General features: G+C 38.7%; 2 protein-coding genes across 2 annotated transcripts in view; both read right to left on the bottom strand.

Annotated features, from left to right (window-relative positions):
- LOC127447938 (DNA repair protein REV1-like) overlaps positions 1-21,075 on the bottom strand; it is a 50,693-nt gene extending 29,618 nt beyond the window's left edge. Inside the window, exon 1 of the mRNA XM_051710178.1 lies at positions 20,815-21,075. The gene's annotated coding sequence lies outside the window, so the exon portion shown is untranslated. The remainder of the gene's footprint in view (positions 1-20,814) is intronic.
- LOC127447941 (uncharacterized) lies at positions 2,930-8,145 on the bottom strand. Its single transcript, XM_051710182.1, has 4 exons — positions 5,860-8,145; positions 4,446-5,458; positions 3,808-4,124; positions 2,930-3,449 (listed from the first exon to the last, which is right to left on the bottom strand). The coding sequence occupies exons 2-4, from the start codon at positions 4,595-4,597 to the stop codon at positions 3,094-3,096; spliced, it is 825 nt and encodes a 274-aa protein (XP_051566142.1). The 5' UTR covers positions 4,598-5,458; positions 5,860-8,145; the 3' UTR covers positions 2,930-3,093.
- Positions 21,076-22,121: the final 1,046 nt, after the last annotated feature.

Raw genomic sequence — 22,121 nt, 5'->3', positions numbered from 1 at the left:
AAAATGAAAATCACCAAATGGTTTACTCACTCCAATGACTTTATGTAGGCCAATGCTTGCTGTGGGCATGTAAATATTTTACGGCCATCCTAAGTATGGAGTGGTGGCGGCGTAGTGGGCTAAAGCACATAACTGGTAATCAGAAAGTTGCTGGTTCAATCCCCAAAGCCACCACCATTGTGTCCTTGAGCAAGGCACTTAACTCCAGGTTGCTCCAGGGGGATTGTCCCTGTAATAAGTGCACTGTAAGTTGCTTTGGATAAAGGGTCTGCCAAATGCATAAATGTAAATGCAGTATCTATTCTCAGTTTGGCCGGAAACATCAGAGCAAAAGCGATCTTCCGTTGATGTAAGAGATTCTTGCATTCCCTGAATCGTTCATGTTTCTCTCATCGAATTCGCAAGAAAATGCTGTGGTTATTCCAAGAGATCTTTCCTTTACTCCTCGCCTCACGTAACACGAGATCTTTATCGGATGATCTCAGGAATTTGACCAGAATTGATCAGGCCTGTCTCACTCCATGGATCTCTGAGCCTGTGAGCTTGCTCGATTTCCAGGCCTGTTATGTCAAGCAGACTCGGGAGGAGCTTGTCTAGGAATTTCACCATATCTCAGCCTTCTTTATGCTCAGGAATTCCAACAATTCCAACATTGTTTCGCCGGCTATGATTCTCAAGGTCTTCCAACTTTTCCAAAACGTGTTCCAAATCTCCCTTGGTCGCTAGCGGATTAGCAGCTAATTCCTTCTCCGATGACTCCAGATAATCGATCCATCTCTCGACGTCAGACCATCTTGTATCTAACTCCATGGAAGTGATCGATCGACGTAACACAGCAAGATCCTCCAAGTCTACAACAATCTTAGTCAGCATTGCCGACACATTCATCAATTCACACTGGATTTCTTTCAGTTCACCGTCTGAATTGAGTCCAAGGCTTTTGGCCTGCTGCTGCAGGGAATCAGCTTGAGCACATAAGTGTCTTTTAATATCTCCAGAACCCGAGGATTTTGAATTCTTTGACATATTGTCTTCTTCGAACAGTTAAGAATCAGGGTGTATCGAATCTCACCGGTTTATGACAAATATTATTAAAACTAGCAAAGTGCGCAGAGCTTGCCATTTGATAAGTTTGATGCATACCCGATTGATGAACTGCTTGATCGGTTAGGCGTGGCTCGCTTTTATTCGACACTGCACTTGACAAAGGGATTTTGGCAGATCACCTTAACTCCCATGCACTGTGAAAAAATGCCATTTTCCATACCATTCGGATTACATCAATTCGTTACGCTTCCATTTGGTTTGTTCAGGGCCCCGGCTATGTTTCAGCGGCTCATGGACAGAACTATGCACGCTGCATATGCAGATAACCATCATTATTTTCAGTAATGATTGGCAGCGGCATCTGAGGGATGTCCTGAGGTCGTTGAGATGAGAGGGACTCACAGCAAACCCAAAGAAGTGCGCAATTGGGTGGGAGGAAGTACTGTATCTGGGCTTCCACTTGGGTCATCAGCAGGTGCGGCCCCAAATTGATAAGACCGCAGCGATTGCAGCCTGCCTGAGACCTAAGAAAGTTAGTTTGTGCCTAACTATTCGACTGTCACCAGCCCGCTGATTGATCTGACTAAAAAGGGGGCACCAGATCCGGTCCAGTGGATGAAGCCGTGTCAGCAGGCGTTCACGCAGGTGAAAGCTGCTCTCTACTGACTTAACTCTCCCTTTATCTTGCAGAGGGATGCATCAGACAGGGGGGGTGGGAGCGGTACTGTCCCAGATGGTGGAGGGGGAGGAGCGCCCCATGCTGTACATTAATCTTAAGTACAGCACAATTGAGGAGTGTTTAGCCATCAAGTGGTCAGTCCTCACCCTCCGATACGATCTGCTGGGAAGTGTTTTCACCCTCTGTTCGGAGCCCCGCTCCAGTGGCTCCATCGCATGAAGGATGCCAACGCGCAGATCACCCGTTGGTAACTAGCTCTCCAGCCTTTTAAGTTCGAGTTGGTCCACAGGCCAGGGGCGCAGATGGCTGTTGTGGATTTCCTCTACAGAAATGGGAGGCGGGAGTAAGTGACAGGCCGGAAGGCTCCCCAGCCTGAGTCCGGCAATGGGGGTATGTGGAGATGGGGGCATGGCCGAGTGATGCCTGTGGAGAGCCAGGCGGGAGAGGAAGAGCGTTAAGGATTGACAAATGTGTGAAAATATCCCTAACAGCTGTTTTGTGTTACAGTGAGAGCTGGAGAGGGATAAAAAGGCAGTCCAGACTGCCAGAGAGAGAGAGAGAGAGAGAGAGAGAGAGAGAGATGCACGCAGCAGTGTTTTGAGCGTGCTTCTGATATGCTGAAAATCTAACCTTTTTGTGTGAGACTGAAAAGTATTCAAAATAAAGAAACTTACATGGACAGTTTACCCAGCCACGCTTCATCAGAAAAACAAGGGATCTTTCACACAGAATTTTTTTTACAGTGTAGGCTAAACCCTTAATATCAGCACAATAGCACTCCTGCTGTGGTATTTCTTAAGTACTGCAGCAGACCTGAGCAAAGGGCATCTGAACATCTGAGTCATTTATTTTAATGCCGTCTTGAAAAATTATTTTACAAGACCTCTCACTCACTGCCTCCTTGACAGAGGTGTAAAGAGTACTTGAAAACCATACTTGAGTAAAAGTACAGATACCTTACTGTAAAAATGACTCCATTACAAGTTACAAGTCACCAATTCCAATACGACTTGAGTAAAAGTCTTAAAGTATCCGATTTTAAAAGTACTTAAGTATTTTACTCATACTGAATGTAGGCTCAAAGATGCACTAGTCCTCAACACCAAGAAATATGTCAGTGAAAAACAAGAAACAGTTTATTTATGAGGTTTTATTTCCTAATATAGAAATGAAATTGAACACCTCAATATTTCAACATGGCAGAATAAAACACAGATCAAACAAGTCAGTCTCAGTCAAACTCAAGTGTTCAAAAAAGGCATAAGTAAAAAAATTTTTCAAAAAGGTCTTTTCAGTATACAATGGACAAATCAAATAAAAAAAGTAAAATCAAATATTCACAGCTGACTTTGATGTACCTCTCAGTCTCAGAGGGGGGCAATATTTTTATTCAACTTCAACAAAAGCTGGTTCTCAAAGTTCTTGGAACTTATTCTAGCTCTTTTTGGACTGAAAATGAGGCCAGCACTGCTAAAAAGTCGCTCGCAAGCAGCAGATGCAGGTAGGGGAGTGTTGAGCCTTAATGACAACTTCAATAGAGGTGGGAAGGTTTTCAGGACACCCATGTCGTCACCAGCACACGTCAGATAGCCATCAAGCACTGCTGGGCCTTGTTGTGCCTGGGATGACTTCAATGGCTTGAAGAAATACTCTTCCTCTGATAAAGTGGAATCACTTGTAAGCTGACAGTTCTCCTCCATATTTCCCTTTATGTAGTCAAGGCCTACAATACAATACACATTTGGAAATGTTTCTGCAACAATTTAAAAATTAATTCAAAAGCATTTTTAGTGCTTTTAAAATTATTAAGCTTATATGCACTTATTCAGTTTAAATATATTATCTCAGCATTCCACGGTTCCAAAAATTTCACACATTACTGATAAATGTATATAGAATATTGCCAAATGTCCCCAAATTATATACAATACTAGAACACCCATTATTCCATCTAAATGGGTAAGTTTGTTCTAAAATCAGTTTGCAATTAATAAAAAAAATAAATAAATAAAATAAATAAATCTGTACTAATTAGCATGTCACTGCTCTTCATTTAGTTTTATATGCCTGTGTCAACAAACCGAGTTTGAGGATGGCAGCATCAGTTGTCCAATAAGTTTTAAACTTTGGAAGCAGGATTGCAGCCGCAATCAGCTCAGGATCATTGAGCATGTCACCGAAGCACTTGTTCACACCTGCAAGGATTGCATCTACCAGGCTCTTGCAGAGTTTCATGGATATCTTGGCTCGTTTTAGTTTGGAAACCATGACATTGAGTGTTGGTACAAGCCAGCCCATGTGCACATTGGTTTCTCCCTGCAAGATATTAATCGCTTTGGCAACAGGGGCCATAGCTGTGACATATTCCCCAAGAAAAACCTTTTCTGCAGGAGTGAACCTATAAAAGAAAAACCTTGTTTAAGATTATTTAAAGTAGCTGATTACTGCAAAATATAGATTCTACTCAATCAGGATAGAAATGTTTCATCATAGGATAGTAGAACAATTTGCATTGATTTGTAATGATTTGCTGCTACCCCTCCTATTTCCCATTTTTGAATGAATAGTAAAAAAAAAAAAATCTATTATTTCACCTGACAATTCAGGATGCCTTGATGGCATACAAATATTCACTTTTGCTGGTGGAAAAAGGCATAAAGTCTCTGAAAGAAACTTTAAAAGAAAATGCATAGCATCATTACATTATAACATTACTCACATAGGGATTTTGAATTCCGCACAGAGATTCCGGAAAGCACTATCTCCCTTTTCCTTCATGATCTTCAGGATCCTCTCCACTGAAAGAAACAAAGAGTTCCATCGTGTGGCATTTGGACGAATTAACTGCATACTACATTCCTCTTCCATCATCTCTGCAGCTTTGTTGGACCGGCCACTCTTGTTCCACAAGGCCCAACATTTGGAGAAGGATGATCTTGATAACCTTTTGTATGTTTCATCCGATTGAGCAGTGTCAACATCCACGGTGGAAACCAGATTCAGAAGATGGCAAGCTCAACGTTGATTCTTGGGCAAATGAAATTCAAGATCATCCTTGGCTAGAATTTCAGCAACCTCAACATATTCAATCTCCTCACATTTCTCCTCATCTTGAGTGTCAGATTCATCCTCATCTTCTGATGGGGTTGCTGTTGCACTTTCTGTGTTGTTGCCGTGTATGTTCACACCTCCATAGACACGAAAGGCTTTCAAAAAATTTGATCCATTGTCTGTTGTTATACAGACAACTTTTTCATGGATCTCAAATTCAGTGTGTATGTCACTTTAATTGTCGACAGGCAAGTGCTGCAGAGCATCGTTGTAGATTGTCTGGGTCAATCCAGTGCGCTGTCATACCTATAAAGCTGCACCGCCTTGAACTCCAGCAATCAGTGGTTGTACAGATGTATTCCACCCCACTCATGGCTTCTGTTACACTTTTCTTCATTCCTCCTGCAGCTTCCTCTATCTTGGCACAGATGGTTGATCTTGATCGTACAGTAGAGTTAGGCTGCAAGTCATGAATCAGGCCCTTAAATTCATCTTTTTCAACCACGCTAAAAGGTTGGAGACTGTATACAATGAATCGCAGTACAGCTTTATCAACGGTTGCTTGAGAAATGATCTTGGTCTCTCCCATTTAGAGTTGTTTCGTTAGGGGCTCCATATTTTTGTCTTCTGACCGATCGAGGTCAGGTCTGAGTAGTTTTTCAAGTGATTAGGATGTTTTCTCTGTATTAAAATGAAACAAAGAGGAGCAGTGTTATTTTTCAACTTAGTAAAATACATATAAATTCAATGATAAATACATCACAAACTCACAGCTAAATACACCTGATGCAAAATGTATAATCTGTTAGCAGACTTCCCATATTCAACAATCAAATGGATTAGATCATTAGATTTCAGTGATACATTTATTGCACTAAAAATTTTAAACTAAAATACAGTCATGTCGCAGTGGTTTTTGCCATATCAGTAACTGTATTAACTTTTGGTATTGCTAACAAACAGCAAAGTTTGTAATGTTGTTAACAAACATTATGCTTACAATACCGTTGTAAAGTCAGACATGGTCTGTATAGATTCATTTGGCTAAATTCACATTAAATTACCATTAAATAGACTCTTACCTCAATGTGTTTCCTCAAATTTGACGATGAATTCTTAAAAGCACTTATTTTCGTGGTACGTGGCAAACATAGTAGACACTGCATCCTGTAAGAGTCATTCTGTACACTGGCAACTGAAAACATTTCTTTCAAATAAGGCCATGGATGGTCGTCAGTGCTGGCACTGCATGATGTGCTGGCTTCGGCTTCATCAGTGGCTGTAGCCATGTCGCTAATTTATGTGAAACACCTGGCATTTGGCAAGCTGCTAATTCACGTTCACGTGGAGTAGCCTCATTTAGCGCATATAGGCAAATAGCATCCAGTACCTTCAATACCCTGCAGATGGTGATATCGCCTCTTCCGCCCAAGAAATAAGCCACTGCAGATAAAGTTGCCGACTTGTCGTGCACAATCACAATGTAACGAGTAACGGTAAGTGTCAGTTCAAATGTAGTGGAGTAAAGAGTACATATATTCAATCAAAAATGTAGTCGAGTAGAGAGTAAAAGTTGCTTATATTTTTGATACTCAGTACAAGTACAAAGTAGCCAAAAAATACTTAAGTACAGTAACAAAGTACATTTACTCAAATACTTTACACCACTGCTCCTTGATCATGTTTGCCTCCGTATTATGAATAAACTCAAAGAACTTGCCCAAAGGAGGGAGTGGAGTCATGCTCATCACTATAGCATCATGTAACAAGTAGGGTGAGGCAAAATAAACTTTGTTCTAAGTGCTTTTGCTTGCAGTGGCTGATAGATTAATATGAAATGATGCTAAAAGCAACTGCCTTCCCCATTTGTCACACAGAATCACATATACACATAACTTCACTCTCCACAGGATGCTCTATCAACCTTGTCTTCATGTTATTTCCTGGCACTCTATCACAAGCATGCATACAGTGCAAACAAAATGGTTCTAAATGGTCTCGTCCAAAAACACCCCCTCCCCACTGAAATGGAACATCAAAGTGTCCGTTACAGTATTTTGTTTTTTTGGTTCCTTGCTCTACTTCTCTCATTCTTTCTATAATACAAACACACACAGAGCATTACAGCAGGACACAAAACACTTAGCTGTAAGCTCTACATGAAGCACTTATCATCTCAGTCTGCTCGCATACACTTTACAAGTTAAGACATCTGTTGAAGCGCAGTCTCAATGCCAGAGACACAAAAAAAAACAGAGAGGGGATCTTTTTACACGTCTTCATAGATTGAGTCTAAAAATGTGTTAGTGAGTGAGTTAGTGTAATTTTTTTCAATGTTAAAATAATTTATTGCATTCCACCTTAATGCAGTCAAATAAGTGTCATTTGCAGGTTGATTTCACCTAAAAGTGCAACACTGGGGTGCTTTCAAAACAATGCTTTGTTTGTTTAAATGGTTGTCCAGCCTAAAACAGAAATATTGCCTCAACCAGTGGTGTGAGTTTGGGGACTAGATCCATGGAAGACAGGGACAGTTTTCTGGAATCTGTTTGAAAACAGCAATTATTTAGTGGCACAGAAATGACACACTTCTACTAAAAATAAAAATCTTCAGTAAGTGCCATGTTAGGGACATCAGAGGGCCCACAATAAGTCAAAGTTGCATTTGCTCAACCAACACTAAATCACAAACATAAAAAGAAAAAGTATAAAATCTGTACAGCATGCTGACAGGTATCAAATTCAATTCAACCTTCGTTTCATCAACAGAAAATGGTAAACAGTTAAACCAGTCTAATAATTTATGACAGAGCAACCAATGCCAAACGAAGAGCACTTACCATACACTGATGGGTAACACTGTTACCAAGTCAGTTGTAAGTTAAACATAAATATGGTAGTTGGAAGATTCCTTGCAGACACCCAAGATCATATAATTCAGTGTGACAGAAGAAATTGTCAGCATGTCAGAGTAATACACTGGCATAAAGACAATAAAGACAAATGAGCGTGAAAGAGGCAAGCAATCCTTGAATCTTACTAGAGTGTCTCTTGGTCATAAAAATTATAGTATCATCCATTCTATCTATACTGCTGACTCATTTGTCATATTTAATAGTTCCCCAATGAAATGGTAACCCACTACCATGTGATGGTCAATGGCGCAATGCTAATTTTTTCCCCCAGATCTATTTATGTATTAAAAAAAAGCATTACAAATGCAATTCACAAAAAAAAAAAAAAAAAAAAAAAAAAATTACTGGTCAAAAATTAAACCAATTACTTAAATGCATCTGTTCTATGATGAACATGTTTTCAGTTACTGGTTGTTTAGATCAGTGTTACTATCAGAAATAATTGGTAATTATTTCTGTAGTTATTAATCAATATTTAAATTAATTAATTGGATCTAACTCATTAAAACCTCATATGGGACTCCAGTAAATGTAGTGTGCTACGTTTAGGAGCAAGTTTGGTTATTAGCAATAATTAATAATTATCAAAGATAATTATTAATTATTAAAATCAATAGAACATTGATGAGAATCAATGTTAGTCTTTTTTTTAATCCTTTAAAATCAACACTTATCAAAGATAATCGTTAATTGTTAACATCGATGAAACATTAAAATTAACACTAGCTTATTGATCATTCAAATTCAATCAAAGATAATTATCAGTTATCAAAAATCAATAGAATATTAATAAGGATCAACACTGACGGAGCACCACCCTGAAATCAGGGACTAATAACCGAATATTAAAACAGTCTCAATATTAGATTGTTTTCTTAGGAAAATCGGCATCCGAAGAATATCGATTTTCGAATAAAAAACAATGAATGAAGGTTTGAATCCGAGCACTGACATCTCGTCAGCATGACACAGGCGTATGCAAAACAAACCAAAACACTTCTCTTTGTAATATAAACAAAGTTTATTTATGCAGTAATATCAATTAATAATTAATACAATGCAGTCAATAAACTTCCGACTTACAACTACAAACTAAACAGTGATATGATTAGATATGGAAATAAAAATAATCCTATAACACATAAGGTGTGTGTGTGACTATGTGTGTGTGTGTCAGTGTGGTTAGTGAGAGAGAGAGAGAGAGATTATCAAGTGACAGCCCAAAAGCTGATTTCGCGATAGCTGGAGAGAAAACAGCTGTGTTCATCACTCAGAGACGCGGTTTTACGAGCGGGGCTCGTAAAAGTCCCTTGTTATTTGACTCTTTAATGGATGAACTCAGTTGCTGTCTCACCCGCGATGGCGAAAATGCACAACAATCCAATTTGGTTGGACCACAATACAGCAAAACAAATTTGTGATAATTAATACCCTGAGTATTAATAATGAGCGGACATGGCGGTCCATAAACTGTACAAGCAAAAACCTTGAAACACAAGAATAACACACTATAATATTCTATCTCTGCCCAGACGTCAACCTCTTACTTGAATCGCATGAGGACACAGGTAGAATGTGTTTTCCTCCGTCCTTTAACTTTGACCCGGTTCCTTGAGGCTCGTGTGATGACGGGAGGCCGTTTCCTTGCGCTGTCGGCGGCCGGTACGGCTGTTGATTGACGGCAGGCTGGCGGAGAACTCAGAAATATCGACTTGATTGAAGATGGAAGAGAAATCTTTAATCTCTTCACTTCTGTAGGCCAACGGATGAAGATGCGAATTGCTCGGCGGTCTCCTTCGGATCCGTTAGAGTGTTCGGTTGAACACAGAGTAATCTCAACTCGTCCAGTGAGATGGAGATTGTATGGCTACAGTTTCAAGTCGGACATTACTTCCTTATGCCACGAGGCTGCACCGGAGAGCAGCAAAAAGCTACGTCCGTATTCAGTGAACTAAGTCGCTGGAAGCAACTCTGGAAGCATTTCAGAATTATTTGAAGTCCTGATGATGTCATGTTTGAGGGACATTCTGTGGTGTGCCTCATCCAATAGGAGTTGAGCGCTCGATCCTTTAGTGAGCAAGGCTTCATGGATCTGTAGTCTGCTTTGGACTCCCTTTGTTTGATTTTGGCGCAATTTTTATCAGTAAAATTTACGACTAAGAAGGTGGGGGCTTGAGGAATGTTTTTATGACTGTTAGGCCTGCCTTTGTCTTCTGTCTGAATACATGAGGCCCAACACTGGGTTCACAGTGCTTTGGGATTTTTCTGGTGCTTAAAGTCAAAAACATAATGTGGTGTAGCCAGAGCCAGTATAAAAAAGGCCAATACTGATCTCCGATTTTTTTAACACTAAGATCGGCCGACACCGATTTTTTCTTAAAGTTTTTCTTTGCCACACTTTTGAAAGTTATATGCTGCAGTTATATGTTTATGCCCCACACAGTAAATTTATGGTAACACTTTACAAAAAGGTTCCATTTGTTAACATTATTTAACAACATTACTGTAGTTAACATGAACTAATGAACTTAATGTTAGTTACAACATATACTAATAAATTTTTAAAATCAAAAGTTGTATTAGTTAATGCACATTAATGCACTATGAACTAACATGAACTGACAATGAACAATTGTATTTTTATTAACTAACATTATGATTAATAAATGCTGTAAAAATATATTGTTCATTGTTTGTTCATGATACCAAATGTATTAACCAATGTTAAAGAAATTAAACCTTTTTATTAAGTGTTACCAAAATTACATTACAATTACATTAATTGTGAATTGCTAACATTTATTTGTATTGAAAACAGTTATTAATTGTTCTGTTGCCAATATCAATAGGTCAGGGACAATCCCTGGTTCTCATCCACATTATCTAATTTGCTTTATGAGCTTGATGTTGCATGGGCCAGGGCTAGGTGCTCTGATCTTCAATCAGAGTGGCTCTATTTTAGACAATTAAGAAATAAATGTACAGTAGCGATTAGAAGAGCTAAAGCTGAATATTTCCTTACTGAAACAACACTGAATTTAAATGAAATTTTGAACCAAATATTGGTTCCTTATCTGGCACTAAAAAGACTACAGTGCTTCCACCATGTATAATGAACAACCTCACCAAAATTTCAGATAAGGCTCAAATGCTTGATTGTTTTAATAAGCACTTTGTTGATACTAGATCTCTATTTCAGGCACTTAAAATCACTGATATGAAATCAGACATTGACTATGGAGAGAGACATCTAATGAATCTTAATTTTAGTTTTCGACAGTTTACCATCCATGAGGTTCAAACAGCTCTCAAATTACTAGATACAAATAAGTCCGCTGGACCAGATCAATTAGAACCTTTATTTAAAAAATTAGCAGCTGACTTTATTTCTCCTCCATTCATGTATATCTTTAATCTTTCCTTATATTCATAATAATTATAATTTTATTTATCACACATTATACATTTGCACATATACAGTGAAATTATTTTTTTTCACATATCCCAGCTAAGCTGGGGTCAGAGTGCAGGGTCAGCCATGATACAGCACCCCTGGAGCAGATAGGGTCAAGGGCCTTGCTCAAGAGCCCAACAGTGGCATCTTGGCGGTGCTGGGGCTTGAACCCCTGACCTTCTGATCAGTAACCCAGAGCCTTAACCACAGAGCCACCACTGCCCCTCTTTCAAATGCCTTTGTTAAAAGGTGGTGACCCTACTAAATTGGATAACTACAGACCCATTTCTAACCTCTGCGTACTTTCAAAGGTTTTAGAAACTCTTATCAGTGAACAATTGTCTTTGTATATATCTGAAAATAAAAACGAAAAAACGCAGTACAACTACAGCAGCTATGAAGGTCGTGAATGATATCATCGAGGCTCTTGATAATGGTTTGCAAACTATTTAAATGACAGAACACAATGGGTGCGAAGGTCACTCATCTGCGCCTTTAGAGATCACCAAGGGTGTTCCTCAGGGGTATGTTCTGGGGCCACTACTTTTTACTATTTATATTAATTACCTTGATTTTGATATTATAAATTGTAGTTTTCATTTCTATGCCGACGACACTTATTTATTGTTGTGCTCCCACTATACATCAAGCTGTGTGTCAACTACAGTCTGCATTTGATGCTGTGCAACAAAGGCTTTATAGCTTAAAACTTGTTTTAAATGCTGATATATCTAAAGCCATGTTTTTCACAAACTCAAAGAAATCAACAACAAATCTAGCATCACTTCACACTTTGCAGGGTACTGTAATAGAGTCTGTATCTGAATATAAATATCTTGGTTTTATACTTGATGAATCATTATCTTTTAAGTCTCATGTCAATCAGTTAGGGACAAAACTCAAGGTAAAGCTATGTTTTTTCTTCAGAAATAAGTCTTGTTTTTCATTTGATGCAAAAAAAGAAACTAGTCTCAGCTACTTTTCTGCCTGTGCTTGATTATGGAGATGTTTTGTATAAATCTGCACCATCCTATATTTTACATTCATTAGACACTATTTATCACGCTGCACTTAGATTTATAACAAATTGTAACTTTACTACTCATCATTGTGAGTTGTATAATAGGGTCACTTGGCACTCATTGTCCACACATAGACTAGCATTGATATCTGTTCATCTATAAATCAATTCTGGGCTTATTGCCATCAAATCTCTGTTCTCTTACCCAACAGAAAATGCTGTGAAGTATTCCTTACACTCTCAGAATTTGTATACCCTTTCAGTTCCATTTGTTCGAACAGAATTAGGGAAACAAGCTTTTCGGTACGCTGCCCCCTGTGATTGGAACATTCTACAAAATGATTTAAAGATAAAAAGGCTGGTGTCAATGTGAACTTTTAAATATCTTATTCGAGAATTTGAGAAAGACGGATCAATTTGTAAATGTTTTTAAATATATTTTTTTCTCTTTTAACTTCTTTGAGAATGTATTTTTTATTTGTATTTGTATCATTATATGCTATTTAAGACTGTAAACATCTGCGGCTGCCTGTCTTGGCCAGGAAAATTCTGTAAAAGAGATTCTTAATCTCAGTGGCGGTTCTAGCTTGTATGGCGCCCTGGGCGAAACCCGCTTCAACATGCCCCCAAAGTTCTTGACGGGGGGAGGGGATGGTGGTATGGTGCCTTGGGCGAAACCCGCTTCACCACACCCCCAAAGTTGTTGACCGGGGGGGGTGGTCTGTGTTGCTGCCTCGTGCCGCCCCCCGCAAGATGCCGCCCTGTGCAACGGCACGTCACCCATGCCTAAATCTGCTACTGCTTAATCTCAGTGAGTTTTATTTCCTGGTTAAATAAAGGTCAAATAAAAAAATAAAATAAAAAGGACATTGTGACATACTGGAAACCAAAAACCAAAAGAGCACCACACACACAGCAGAGATACTTTCAAAATAAGAAAAATATATCCATTAAAAGCCCTAAAATTGCTCCAGTGAGAAATCATTAATATCTATGATTTGTTTACTGTCTTTGGCATCTTGTTGTAACACAAATCACTAATTATTAAGCAAATGCATGAAGCATGGTGCCGTTATTGAAGGTTAAACAGTAACATCTGTTATTAGTGGTACTGTGACCAACATTAATCTGATTTAAATTGGGATCCTCACAGAATAGCGCTGAGATGGTGACTGATGAGATACTGAGAGCACCTGGAAAACACGCATGTCTGATTGACACTGAGAGTGTTCATGTTAAAGAGAATAATGCTAAAAGCACTCATGACTCATGTCTCTATCGCTCCACACAATGTCTGATTATCACGACTCGCGTTACATCACGTGTACACAGATTTGTATTTGCATGTTTATTTGTTGTTTAATTCGTTTTTATACCCATTAGCAGCCTCTTTATCCTCTTCCTGCTCACTGTGCTACGAGTCAGAATAACTACTGTAATGTATCTAGAAAATGGGCAACTTATTTTTCATTCACGTGTAATTCGCCGATCGCCAATCACGGATTTAACAGGAATATCCGCCGATTTCGATCGGTAGCCAATCGATTGGTGCACCCCTAATTTTTGACTCAAAAACAGTACAAATATATATACATACGTATGTATCATGTACTGTATACACTCACCGACCACTTTTTTAGGAACACCTGTATACCTACTTATTCAAGCGATTATCTAATAAGCCAACCATGTGGCAGCAGTGCAGTACATAAAATCATGCAGATACGGGTCAGAAGCTTCAGGTAATATTCACATCAACCATCAGAATGGGGGAAAAAATTGGATCTCAGTGATTTCGACCGTGGCATTGTTGGTGCAAGATGGGCTGGTTTGAGCATTTCTGTAACTGCTGGTCTCCTGGGATTTTCACGCACAACAGTCTCAAGAATTTACTCAGAATAATACCAAAAACAAAAAACATCCAGTGAGCTGCAGTTCTGAGAATGGAAACACCTTGTTGATGAGAGAGGCCAACGAAGAATGGCCAGAATGACAGAAAGGCTACGGTAACTCAGATAACCAATCTGTACAACTGTAGTGAGCAGAATATGTAACGTCAAACCTTGAGACGGATGGGCTACAACAGCAGAAGACTATGTTGGGCGCTTTATTAGGACCATAATGTTCCTAATAAAGTGCTCAGTGAGTGTATATATAACCCAAAATGGATTCAAAGCTCACATTTCTATGAACTTGACACGTGTTTTTTTTATCTAGAATTTTAAAATATTTCTAACTTTTATCACCACAGACAACCTTATTTGTCAATGACAATAATACTGAATTGTGGAATCTCGTTTTGGAGAACATCTGATTCTTTTCTCCAGTGCTACTCTGAAAAATATGTAACATGCACTGATTAGATACTGTAAACAATTGCTTGATGGCTAAATACGTTCATGTGCATACGGCCATGTGTACACTGTTGCAGGCATTTACTTTTGCATTTTACCACATGCTTTGGGTTTTACCACTTTTCTACTGTTTCATCTGTGTGCATTATACCACGCGCACCCGTTTCTCTCATTTCTTTAATTTACTTTTTCAATTTTTTTCCGCTTGTCTACATCACGCGTCTTGACAGCGTGCATTCATTTTTCTCCACTGTGCCTTACACGGATTACTGAATCAATCTCAAACATCTGCTGATTAGGAACCACATCGATCTCAAACCCTCGCTGTTCAAAAACAACCATAACTACAACAACAAACAATTGTGGTAAGTCATGGCAATTGCTTCCTGCATTACATGCCACATGTTTACTATAGCTTCTTTCATCAGCAATGAGGGATTTACATGTGATAAATGTAAGGAATTTGTCAGGCTGACGGAGAAGGTTAATGAGTTAGAGACACGCATCCGAATGCTAGTGGAGGTCAGTGAGAAAGAGAAGCTGGTAGATACTGTTTCGGATGCGGGTAATACAGCAACCAACACACACACTTTGGTTCCGCTGAAGAGCCCCCGCAGCAGGTTGACTGGGTGACGTCTCAGCAGCATACTCGCTCAACAAAGCGACACCACTCTCCCATTCCTGTTAGGGTTTCCAATCAATTCTCCCCACTCAGAATCATGTTGAAAGAGCCATAATAACTGGTGATTCTATTGTAAGGAACATGGAAATAGAGACTCCAGCCAACACTGTTAAAATGCATTTCGGGGGCTCTGGTGTCCGACATCAGATCAAATTTACAAGTGCTGGCTAATGCTAAACGTAGATTTTCTAAAATTGTTATTCATGTCAGCACTAATAATGCCTAGCTTTGCCAGTCGGAGGTAACGATCATGGAGAAAATGTTAAAGAGTCTGAACTTGCAAAAACGATGTCAGACACTGTAATATGCTCCTGCTTGTCATGGTGACGAGGTTTATAGTAGATTAGTGTCACTGAATGGCTGGATGTCTGAGTGGTGTCCAGAGAATAGCATAGGATTTATAGACAATTGGAAGAGTTTTTGGGATAGACCTGACCTGCTAAAGAGAGACGGACTCCATCCCTCCAGGGAAGGTGCCTCTCTCCTCTCTCATAATTATAGTCTTAATAATGATAGTATTTGACTAACTGGGGCCCAGGTCAGGAAGCAGACAAATTGGTTAATCCGAACGTCTGCTAGCTGCCTTGAGACGTCACATAGATCACATAAACTACAACACATAGAGGCTGTATCACCTAGATATCACAGGTCTGTTCCCCGAACTACCAAACACAAAAATCATTTAGAAAAAATTTGATCAAGGTCAAACTTGAAAAAAACTAAAAAATTGATGATAAACTTCATATAAATGTAGGGCTACCAAACGTTAGATCTCTTTCTACCAAAGCCCTAATTGTAAAATAAAACTATTACAGATCATAGTTTGGATGCGCTCTGCTTGACTGAAACCTGGCTTAAACCAGATGAATATATTAGTTTAAATGAATCTACTCCTCCAAGTTATTGTTATAAACATGAGCCTTGTCTGAAGGGTCGAGGAGGAGGTGTTGTTGCATTTTACAGTGAAGTTTTTGGTGTTACTCAGAGAACAGGATATAAGTTTAAGTCTTTTGAACTAATAATGCTAAATATGACACCGTCAGATATAAACAAAAAATCTCTGTCATCTTTTGCCCTTGCTACAGTATACAGATCACCCCGGACTTCCTCTGGTTTCCTTGGAGAATTTGCACATTTTCTATCTGATATAGTAATTAATGTAGATAGAGCTTTAATTGATGGTGACTTCAACATTCACATAGATAATGAAAATGACACATTGGAATTAGCATTTATCGATATTCTCAACTCTCTTGGAGTCAGACAAAATGTGACAGGACCAACTCATCACCATAATCATACGCATAATCATATTTAATTCTGTCATATGGAGTTGATGTTGATACTATAGAAATTCTACCGCAGAGTGATGACATCTCAGATCATTACCTCGTCTCTTGTTTGTTGCGATCAGCTAATGTCACTCAATCTACACTACGCTATCGTTTAGGTAGAACTATTCTTTTGACCACAAATAATCATCCAGAATTGTCTCATACTCAGTCAGCCAAAAAGTCTAGAAAAATTTGATGAAATAACAGAAAATATAAATACAGTCTTCTCTAACACTTTCTCAATTAAAGAAAATTTAAGAAAAAAGCCCTGCACCGTGGTACAATGATCACACTCATGCTCTCAAGAGAGCAGCTCATAAAATGGAGCACAAGTGGAAGAATACAAAATTAGAGGTATTTCGTGGTACACAGAAGGAAAGTGTCTGTAGCTACAGACAGGCACTAAAAGCTGCCAGGTCAGCATATTTTAACCAACTCATAGAAAATAACCACAACAATCCTAGGTGTTTATTCAGTACTGTGGCTAAATTGGTTAGAAATAAAGCATAGACTGAACCAGATATTCCTTCACAGCACAACAGTAATTACTTCATGAATTTCTTTACTGATAAAATTGAAATAATCAGAAATAAAATTGGAGCTATGCAATCAATTGTCACAGCACCACAGAAAACAGTGTCTCATAATTTTGCTCTCAAGCAACTTCAATCCTTCGCTGTTATAGGTCATGAAGCGCTAATAAAACTTATCAAAAATCAAAAGCCACAACATGTATGTTAGATCCAGTACAAATGAAGCTCTTAAAAGAGGTATTCCCAGTAATCTCAGAACCTCTTCTTAATTGAGTACCACCCCTGGAGTTCGCGAGTTCGAATCCCAGGGCGTGCTGAGTGACTCCAGCCAGGTCTCCTAAGCAACCAAATTGGCCCGTTGCTAGGGAGGTTAGAGTCACATGGGGTAACCTCCTCATGGTCACTATAATGTGGTTCGCTCTCTGTGAGGCGCGTGGTGAGTTCTGTGTGGATGCCGCGGTGGATGGCGTGAAGCCTCCACACACGCTATGTCTCCGCAGTATCGTGCACAACAAGCCACGTGATACGATGCGTGGGTTGACAGTCTCAGACGCGGAGGCAACTTTGATTCATCCTCCGCCACCCGGATTGAGACGAGTCACTACGCCACCACGAGGACTTAGAGTGCATTGGGAACTGGGCATTCCAAATTGGGGAGAAAAAGGGGAGAAAAAAAAAAGAACCTCTTCTTAATAATATTAACTCCTCGCTATCCTTAGGACATGTCCCAAGAAACTTTAAAATGGCAGTTATCAAACCGCTTATTAAGAAGCCACAGCTTGATCTTAGAGAATTGGCTAATTACAGAATGATTTCAAATCTATCATTTAAGTCGAAAACACTAGAAAAGGTAGTGTCCTCCCAACTATGTTCATTTCTACAGAGAAATGGAATATATGAACAATTTCAGTCAGGATTTAGGCCCTATCACAGTACAAAGACTGCACTTATCAGAGTTTCAAATGACTTGCTCTTATCATCTGATCGCAGCTGCATTTCTCTTCTAGTTTAGATCTTGGTGCTGCCTTCGACATGCTTGATCCTATTTATCAGACCGCTACCACTTTGTATGTGTAAACGAGGAATTGTCAAATCAAACTAAAGTATGGAGGGTTCAGTTTTAGGACCTCTGGTTTTCTCCTTATACATTTTTCCCCTGGGAGATATTATCAGGATCATGGAATATGTTTCCACTGTTATGCAGGCGATACCCAACTTTATATTTCTTCTAAACCCAACAAAAATTCACAATTCTCCAAATTAGCAGTGTATCAATGAAATCAAAATTGGATGGCCAGAAATGTTCTTCTACTCAATTCCGACAAAACAGAGGTACTAATGATTGGACCAAAAACCTCTAAAAATAAGCCGCTAAAATATAATTTGACTCTCAATGGACGAACTCTTACGTTGTCTTCTTCAGCAAAGAACTTAGGAGTTATATTTGATACCAATCTGTCCTTTGAAAATCAAGTTTCCAATGTCTGTAGAACAGCATTCTTCCACCTGAGAAATATTGCTAAATTACGACACATGCTCTCTGTTGCTGATGCCGAAAAATTAATTCATGCGTTCATGACCTCAAGACTAGATAATTGTAATGCATTACTGGGAAGATGTCCAGCAAGTTCAATAAACTTCAATTGGTTCAAAATGCAGCTGCCAGAGTGCTGACTAGAACCAAGAAATATGATCATATTAGCCCAATTTTTTCGCTGTGACACTGGCTACCTGTTAAATTTCGTATTAATTTTAAAATTCTGTTACCTACATACAAAGTTTTGAATGGTCTAGCGCCACAGTACTTGTGTCCTTCTGACATGCTATATTCTATCACATTCATTATGATCACAAAATTCTGGCTTGATAATAATTCCAAGAATAACAAAATCCACAAATGAGGTAGATCCTTTTCATACTTAGCTCCTTTGGAATAGTCTTCCTAACACTGTTCGGGATGCAGACACACTCTCTCAGTTTAAGTCTAGACTAAAGACTCATCTATTTAGCCAGGCATACACCTAATTTATCATTCAACTTGCAATTAGGCTGCTTTAGTTAGGTCTGCTGGAACCAGAAACATCCATCGTGATCTATAACTATAACTATAAAATAGAATGGCATCTACGCTAATATTATTCTATTTGTTTCCATGTCTCAACCTCGGGATTCATATCCCAAAGTTACCAGAGCCTGCCAGATCCAGCTCTGTTCCTGCTTGGTGTTGGACTCCACTGCTTCGTGTAGCTGACAGATGACGACAAACTACAGCTGGTGCTAGCCAGACATCACTTCAGTCTTTTGACTTCTGAGAACAAACTGATGCCAACTACAACTGTAAGACACCGGATGCTACATATCCCACTGCCTGAACCTTGGATTTAGGATGGACCCCACCGAACCTCACCAAAGTGACTTGCAGGTTGAACTGCAATGCACCTCATCATTAATCTCTGCCTTCATCACCTTTGTCTATGGATGGACTACACTCTTGAAATGGAATACATAGACTATAATTTAATTGCCAACAAAAGCCTTCATCAGCCAACTAACAAAGGACAATTCATCTATGTAAACTTTTGCATTTAATCCAGGATGGACTTCAAAAACATTAGTCATTAAAGTTCATTAAAAATATTTTATTTTTAAAACACTGGACCTTAACGCTTAATTTACTAATTTAAAACAATGACTTGCACTGCACACAAATAACTAATACTGGCATTATATTCATGTTGTTTAATCAGAGGGGAACTGGCCCCCACAGTGAGCCTGGTTTCTCCCAAGATTATTTTTCTCCATTAACCAGCATCTTATAGAGTTTTGTGTTCCTTGCCACAGTCGCCTATAGCTTGCTCACTGGGGTTTTAAATACAATTATTAATTATATAATTTATATGCACATTTTACAATCATATTTAATCAAACTACACATTGATCACTGTAAGACATTATAGATATTAGTTTCATTTTTTGATTTTGTTAATACATGATTTCCTGTAAAGCTGCTTTGAAACAATGTGTGTTGTGAAAAGCGCGATACAAATAAAAATGACTTGACTTGTTGCAGGCATTTACTTTTGTTATGCAAGTCATGAAATCACAAACGCCAACAAGTGACGCGAACAGCAATGAACCGCCTAATTGATTTATTTATTGTACATTAAATATGCACAGGAGGCTTTAAAAGAGCCGACAGATGGAAAGGTTTACTGAACTTTCAACATTAAAAGTCGCATGCAAAAGGTTTTAGTACAGTTCAGTAACCAAACCACACGGGAAAAGCCTTTAAACACAAACTATACTAAACCTCAGTGTTATATACGTTTATTTAACAATTTATTTGAACATATCAGCCGCTAGGAGTGTGTAAACTGGGACATGTATGACCATGTCCCATGTGAATAAGCAGTACTCTCGCGCTTGACTGTCTAGCCACACACCACGCGAGATACTTTTGTGGGAAAACATTGGAAAATTGAAAGCCATGGAAGTCTAGAACAGATAATATCCCCCGTGTCTGATCACTACTTCTATCAGAAGAAGTGATCAGACACGGGGGAGAATAACGAGGCAAGTGACATTTCGGGCATAATAAACTGCATTCTAATCAACATTGGCAACAGTGTTGCAGACCAGTCAGACTAATCTGTTCAATACAGAACAAAATAGCGGTGTAACTCTGCGCGTGATTTGTGGTTTCTTTTGGAAATGAAAGATTAAAAAACTGACATTGTTGCTTACCAATTATCCCCCTTCTTTACAGATGTATTTTGTTCAAACCAAAGCGCCTTTGTTTCCGCTCTTGGGTTGCGTCCTGCCCTTTTGCGTCAATTTTGAAAGATTATCAACAGAGACTTCGTGCATACTGGGCCCTTTCCATATCAACATGCTCCCATAACTGCACGACTTACTCTATTTACCCTTCATTCGCACACCTCCATAGCTAATCGCTTGCTCACTGTCGCCTCTCTACCAGATTTACTGTTTGTTTTCCGCGGAAGATCCTCCTCCTCCCGGCAGGGGTCACACAGTGACAGCGCTACCTCGGCCTGTTATTCACAGCGCCATCTAGCAATAGTCTAATCCTGCAGTAGCGGAGGCTACAGTTTCAGGACCGTAGTTTTAGGACAGCCATTCTAGGACCATAGTTTTTTGTGACAGCGCCACCTATCGAACTGGATTACCGAAAAAAGCGCAACCAAGGCAGTATTCCCACCAAATACTAAAGACTTAGAATTTTAAAGGTTTATTCCACCCAAATAATACTTTCTGTCAAATGACTTGTAGTTTTAAAGGTTTATTCAACCCAAATAATATTTTCTGTCTAATGACTTATAGATTTAAAGGTTTATTCCAACACAAATAATACTTTCTGTCCAACGAATAATAGTTTTAAAGGTTTCTTCCAACCCAAATAATACTTTCTGTCTAATGACTTGTAGTTTTAAAGGTTTATTCCACCCAAATAATACTTTCTGTCAAATGACTTGTAGTTTTAAAGGTTTATTCCAACCCAAATAATACTTTCTGTCTAACGACTTGTAGTTTTAAAGGTTTATTCCAACCCAAATAATACTTTCTGTCTAACGACTTGTAGTTTTAAAGGTTTATTCCACCCAAATACTACTTTCTGTCTAGCGACTTGTAGTTTTAAAGGTTTATTCCAACCCAAATAATACTTTCTGTCTAACGACTTATAGTTTTAAAGGTTTAATCCAACCCAAATAATACTTTCTGTCCAACGACTTATAGTTTTAAAGGTTTATTCAACCCAAATAATATTTTCTGTCTAATGACTGATAGTTTTAAAGGTTTATTCCAACCCAAATAATACTTTCTGTCTAATGACTTGTAGTTTTAAAGGTTTATTCCACCCAAATACTACTTTGTCTAATGACTTATAGTTTTAAAGGTTTATTCCACCCAAATACTACTTTCTGTCTAACGACTTGTAGTTTTAAAGGTTTATTCCAACCCAAATACTACTTTCTGTCTAACGACTTGTAGTTTTAAAGGTTTATTCCACCCAAATACTACTTTCTGTCTAA

The sequence above is a fragment of the Myxocyprinus asiaticus genome, chromosome 11 (assembly GCF_019703515.2).
Source record: "Myxocyprinus asiaticus isolate MX2 ecotype Aquarium Trade chromosome 11, UBuf_Myxa_2, whole genome shotgun sequence".
Lineage (NCBI taxonomy): Eukaryota > Metazoa > Chordata > Actinopteri > Cypriniformes > Catostomidae > Myxocyprinus > Myxocyprinus asiaticus.
The sequence above is the reverse complement of the archived record's forward strand: the minus strand, read 5'-3'. Positions and strand labels throughout refer to the sequence as shown.

Coding starts and splice junctions, on each gene's coding strand:
- LOC127447941 (XM_051710182.1), bottom strand. CDS start 4,597: ATGATGGAAGAGGAATGTAGTATGCAGTTAATTCGTCCAAATGCCACA. Junction 4,125..4,445: donor GCGGAATTCAAAATCCCTAT/GTGAGTAATGTT, acceptor TTTCTTTTATAG/GTTCACTCCTGCAGAAAAGG. Junction 3,450..3,807: donor TGCTGCCATCCTCAAACTCG/GTTTGTTGACAC, acceptor ATTGTATTGTAG/GCCTTGACTACATAAAGGGA.